The sequence below is a fragment of the Micropterus dolomieu genome, linkage group LG16 (genome assembly GCF_021292245.1).
Source record: "Micropterus dolomieu isolate WLL.071019.BEF.003 ecotype Adirondacks linkage group LG16, ASM2129224v1, whole genome shotgun sequence".
Lineage (NCBI taxonomy): Eukaryota > Metazoa > Chordata > Actinopteri > Centrarchiformes > Centrarchidae > Micropterus > Micropterus dolomieu.
In genome coordinates, this window is record NC_060165.1 from 17889302 (window position 1) to 17895675 (window position 6374).

General features: G+C 40.4%; 1 protein-coding gene across 2 annotated transcripts in view; it reads left to right on the top strand.

The window, feature by feature from the left end:
- Window positions 1–3803: 3803 nt before the first annotated feature.
- cd36 (CD36 molecule (thrombospondin receptor)) overlaps window positions 3804–6374 on the top strand; it is an 8012-nt gene continuing 5441 nt past the window's right edge. Inside the window, exons 1-3 of one of the 2 annotated variants that reach the window (XM_046071535.1) lie at window positions 3804–4007; window positions 4351–4511; window positions 4715–4859. In XM_046071535.1, coding sequence (XP_045927491.1) covers window positions 3885–4007; window positions 4351–4511; window positions 4715–4859 — 429 coding nt within the window. In that variant the 5' untranslated portion in view covers window positions 3804–3884. The other variant, XM_046071536.1, reaches the window with a different exon arrangement.

The following is a 6374-nucleotide window of genomic DNA, read 5'->3' on the forward strand; positions in this document are numbered from 1 at the left end:
TCTCACCCAAGAGGCCTCTTAAGTTCTGACTGACTGGCAGGGAATCCCAGCCTTCAGTCAGAAGTGAAGAAGCCTCTTGGATTACAGGCAAAATATTCCAGTATCTTCAAACAAGTCCAGTTGTCCTTCATTTTAACCTTCTTTGGATAACCGTGACCTGGAGGACTGAGAACCTTCACATACATATTTTATTTCCCCAAGTATATGTAAAATATGTATTTAAAATGTACATGCAATGCATACGTAAATGTACATTTGTCTTATAATGTCCCACCTGTATCGCTGACATTGACAGCCCGGTATTGCGTAATCAATCAAAAATGTTTGACTATTGCTGAAGTGCAGGTCTGCATTAGTATATTACATAACACACGTATGTTTTATGCTATCTCTCTGTATAATGCATCAGATTTGTATTGAAATGTATGTTTATTATACGTGGTCCCTGTCAAATCAACTTTTAAATAAACAAATATATTATATGTATTTACAACCAAGGTTGTGTTGTTGATTTTCAGTTTATTATACGTGGTCCCTGTCAAATCAACTTTTAAATAAACAAATATATTATATGTATTTACAACCAAGGTTGTGTTGTTGATTTTCAGTTTATTATCTGGTGCCTGTGTGTGACAATTATTCTGACGCCTTTATTTTGAAGGTAGACGCCCAAACCGGAAACCCCCTGATAGTGGATCGCATTTCAAACTCGCACACAAATAGCTTTACTCTCTGCCACCCAAGTTAAACCTCAGAATTTTGATATACAATGAACATAATAATTATTGAGAGTATCAATAACAGCAGTTTAAGTAGCATTCTTAAAGATATATATATTAAAATATATCACATATATTCCTAGTATGATACACATGTATTAAAACTTATCTGATCATATTCATTTTATTACCTTTTTAGGTTAGACTAACTGTACAGCCTACATTTCTAGCATGTATTGTTTCCATAGGAACCACACCTCTAATCATGTCAGTGTTTGTCATATCCCTTACCCAGTCAGCTGTACATGACTATTGTTTGTGGTTTAAATAATTTAGCCTGTCGGCCAAAGTCTAGTACAAGTCTTCAAAGTCAAAACTCAGTCTAAAGGTTGGTGGTGTTCCCTTCAAAGTTTTCCACACAAATGGTGTAAACATCACTTCCTTTCCATGCAATTTTAATTTCAAATGCGGCTTTTTGTACATGCAAATTTGTGATGACCTTTCCTTTCTAATCCAATGCTGGCTGGAGGTTTCAGTCTTTGTCATCAACGCCCTCTCTATGTTTGAGCTAACACGAGTCAGAGGGTGTATCCCCTAGGCAAAAAAGTTAATGTCATTTTATATAACACAAAAATACCACAGTGCACATTCATGTTCTTTGAAAAGACCAGTGTTCCTAGTTATAAAAAAATGACATACCAGTGTGTACGTGGTGATCATTCCTGATGTATTAGAAAAAACTGTTTTTTTAAATACACAGTCACCCACACACTCTTACCAGTTGACAAGTGGACTGGTCTGGGTGTATAAGGGTGGCAGAGACATGCAGTAAGATATTCCCGCAGTTTGAGAATACTTTCATTGCCCTTTTTTCAAATGTTGCTTGCTGTTTTGGTGTCCCCCCCACCCCACCAAAAGTGTACTGTTAGAGAACCATTGCATGGTGCATGTCAACAAATCCCTCAGTAAAGTGCAACGTTTTAGGAAATGCAGGCCAACAAAATGGGCTTTTCCATGATATGAGCCTGTTTATAAGAATTGTTAAAGTTAGTTACAGATAAATTATTAAAATAAAGATTCACAAGCAATGTTTTGTGTCATATTTTTATAATGAATGATAAATTTTCAACAAAACATACGTCACAACCCAGCTCTTAGGCCATGACAAAAGGAGGGAAAATATCACGTTTGTACTGGAAAGAAAAAATACTTACAGAAATGCCAACATAATTCATTAACTAAAAGTATGAAATGGTGGATGTGCGAAGGTGTCAATCAAGCTTGTTGTCAAATCAAGCTTCTTTCATTTGAGGCAGCTGGCCAAAATAAAGCCAATTCTGTCAAGACAACATTTTGAAACTGCAATCCACGCCTTTATAACTACACCGCTGGACTACTGTAATTCACTATATATGGGGGTTAGTGGGTCCTCCATCACCCATCTCCAGATGATACAAAATGCAGCAGCACGTCTTTTAACGGGCACACGTAAACATGAGCACATTTCCCCTATTTTAGCCTCATTACACTGGCTGCCTATTCAATTTAGGATCCATTTTAAAATTCTGTTATTTGTTGTTTTTAAATCACTAAATGGTCTTGCCCCGCCATACCTCTCTGAGCTTCTACACTCTTATAAACCCGTCCGCGCTCTCAGGTCAGATGATCAGCTGCTCCTGACTGTGCCTAAAACTAAGCGTAAGCTCAGATGAGGAGAGCCAGTGATGGATAGAGAGAGAGGAAGAATACTAACATAACCTACCGGGTCCTGAAGGGAAACACAGAACACAAGCAGCAGCACAGCGAAGATACAAACCTACAGGCCAGAGGGCCATCAAAGATATAAACTGGCAGCTGGCAAAGAAAGAGAACAGCTATAGGCCTAGTGTATGCTCACACACACTGAAACCCAATCCGAAAGTTTAAACTGTACTTGCAAGATTAACAATGTCAGGTGAGATTCAAACTGTTCTGACAAGAATGTTTGCTTGAATGGAAAGAGACAGGGTTTTGGCAGCTCACTCAGTGGGAGGAACCACATATGCAGGCCTTATGTTCTAAACAGGCATTGAGAGTTGAAGGAATGGTGGTGCTGCCATCCAGTGGTGATAATATGTAAATTCAAGGTGCTGTAGAGCAGTATACTACCCATAAATGAGCACCATACAGCTCTGTATCGCTTTAAAATGTTGCCAATTTTAAACGGCTGCTCCACCAATTTCACTGTTCTTGTCCCTGTTCTATGTCATAGCCAGAATGACCCACCTATTAGTCTGGTCTCATTTTGTACACTAGCTAGGGTATGCACTTTTGTTTGGGGGAAGGTATTGACAGCAGCCTATGAGACGGGAAAACAATTACAATTAAATAATGCAAAACCTCCTGAGTCTGGAAGAGTCTGGTTTGTTACTTTTACATCTTAGCAAAGCGTGCAAACAAGGAGGCTATTGATCAATCACTATGTGCACAACCAACATTATACGGTTGCTGATTAGGTTCTAAAAATCTATGTGCAGGGAAGTCATGTACATTACAATAATCAATAAAGATAAGACTGACGAAATATCTTCACAAGAGATTAAAAAGCAATTTATTTGAGCAAGCCTCGTGGAACTACACAACCACAAATATTGCTTTATAAGCTTGTAGCTTGGATAAGCAGAAATAGGAGAGGAGATAAGAGATGAACTGATCAGAAAGAGAACAGAAAAGAATATAATAAGAATTAATTTAGTTTGTCATCGTCTAGGTCATTGTATATCTAGAACTGACATCTCTCTGGGTTCAGAAATAAACTTATTTTACACAATATACATACGTTCACTCCTATTTCAAACTTTCACCTCAACCTATTGCTGTTATCACCTGGTCAGATAGTGCTCGCTGAAACCTGGGGAGATGTCTCTCAGCTGAACCATAAACCTTTCTTGTTATTATGTAACTTAATTTATAACAGGTCTCTGGGTGTGTGCCAGATGTGCCTGTACCTTTACCTGGCCTGACCAACTCCTCTGATGGTACAGTACTGCCTGTGCTGCTGCCGGGGACACAAACACAGACAAGCTGCACATACCAGCACACACCACAAACACAGAGACAGAAGGAGAACAGGCTGAAAGAGAGATAGACAGACGCACGGTCGGACGGAGGGAAACGCACACCACCATGGGCTGCTGTAACAGAAGGTGCGGGCTGATAGCCGGAGCTGTGTTTGGGGCTGCGTTAGCCATCCTGGGAGGCGTCCTTATCCCAGTGGGGAATAACGTCATTGAGGGGACAGTGAAGAAGGTATGGTGCACAGTTTCACCCTGGGTTCGGGAATAGGGAGTGACAGAGTGTGTGTATGCGGAGATCAAGGTGAATCAGGAGACACAAGAGGGAAGAGGCGTGCGTTTCGGAAAGCTGCTTCAACTGGTAAACAAGAAGCTGTGCAGAAAGCCAAGTGTGCTGTGTTTTTTTACCCATCAAAAGAACCCATCAAAAGAGCATCTGTGATTTTTTTGTGACACAGTAGAGAAACATTTTAATTGCTTAGAGGCTCCACCATTTTCGTGTATCACTGGGGTGGCTGGCCTGCTGGCAGTCTTGAGGCATGTTAAAAATAGACTGTCTGTGTGTTTCTGGGATTTAGGAAGTCATCATTGAGCCTGGAACGACAGCTTATGACACCTGGTTGTCTACGACGGTAAAGGTGTTCAGGCAATTCTGGTTCTTTGATGTGAAAAACCCCATTGAGGTCATGCAGTATGGCGCAAAGCCAGTGGTAGTGGAAAGAGGACCTTACACATATCGGTAAGATTGATTTGTTTACCTCATTTATATCATTTTGATGCCAGGCTTTAGATTTGATTTGACATACAGTATAGAAACAAGTGTTTTTCATGTTTCATGCAATAAGGCATATTCATCGCGTGTATTTGATGTCACATAACATACAAGATTTTAATCTCTTCTAATGAAATGCAATGTCTAAGTCAGACCCTCTTCCCCTTCAGCACGAGATATATTCCCAGAGAGAACATCACATTCAACCCCAATCAAACTGTCTCCTTCCTGCTGCCTCAGGGCGCCATCTTTGAGCCATCCATGTCAGTGGGACCAGAGGAGGACAAAGTCACTTCCCTCAACCTGGCTGTGGCTGTAAGTGAGTGTCACCCCACTGTGCGGTGATTCCTGTCATGACTCAGCTCTACTGTTAACAGTTACTTGCGCCTCTGTTCCAAGGCCAAGACAAGCTATGCCAAATCAAGCTGTGTGGCCACTGTGGTCGGTTGCTTTGGTCTGCAGCCACTCATTTTAGTGGTTGTTCCCAACCTTTTTGGCTTGTGACCCTCTGTGACAGGTTGTTTGTGAGCTGTGAGTTTAACCACAGTGATCTCCCCTTCTCAGGTTATTCCTTTGAGTGATTTTGCATAGGGCTGAAAACTGTCCAGAATTTAGAGATTAGAGAGATTATAGAATACAATAGACACAACAACTTAGATGACCCTTTGGAGGGCCACGATGCTCATCTTGGGAACCAGTGCATGAAGAGTTATTTCAGATGGCATACTCAAAATATAATGAAATTTGGTTGGGGAAAATTAAGATTCGTATTGACTTGGTAGGCTAGTGTCCAGATATTATCTTTGTCTCCATACGGACACCATACTTTGAGGAATATAAACAGAAAAAACATAATAATAATAATAATAATAATAATAATAATATCTTTATTTGTAGAGCACTTTTCAAAAACAAGTTACAAAGTGCTTTATCAAGTGTAAAAACAATAATACCCAAAAGACAATAATACAAACAAAAAAATACAAGATAAAAGCAAGAAAACATTGAAAAGACTAAATTACATGTTTAAGATAAATATAAAATTAGTAAAATAGAATAAAATAAAAAGGATGAGCGGCTGTGGCTCAGGAGGTAGAGTGGGTTGGCCGTTAATCGGAAGGTCGGCGGTTCAATCCCTGGCTCCCCCTGGTTGCGTGTCGAAGTGTCCTTGGGCAAGATACTGAACTCCGATTTGCCCCTGGAGGCTGTTCCGCCTGTATGAATGAGTGTGAATGCTAGTTTGAGCACTTAGGCTCAGTGTATGACTGGTGAATGCAGATGTAGTGTAAAAGCGCTTTGAGCTATACAAGTACGGAGCATTTACATTTAAATAAAGTCAAATAAAAATTGGGAAAGGCTCTCCTATAAAAGTACGTTTTAAGAAGGGACTTAAAAGAGTTCACTGACTCAGCCGACCTGATTTCCTCGGGCAGGCTGTTCCAGAGCCTCCGGGCCCTGACAGCAAACGCTCTGTCCCCTTTAGTTTTCAGTCGAGACTCTGGAACAGACAACAGACCTCTGCCCGAGGATCTCAAGGTACGTGCTGGTGCGTATGGGACTAAAAGGTCAGAAATATAACAAGGCGAGAGGCCATGAAGAGCTTTAAAAGTGATCAATAAAATTTTAAAGTCAATTCTAAAACATACTGGGAGCCAGTGTAATGAAGCTAAAATAGGAGTAATGTGGTCATATTTCTTTGTTCTGGTTAAAAGCCTGGCAGCTGAGTTCTGGACAGTCTGGAGTCGATCAATAGATTTTTGGGTTAAACAGGTGAAAAGGCTGTTGCAATAATCCAGGCGTGATGAGATGAAGGCGTGTAAAATGGTCTCG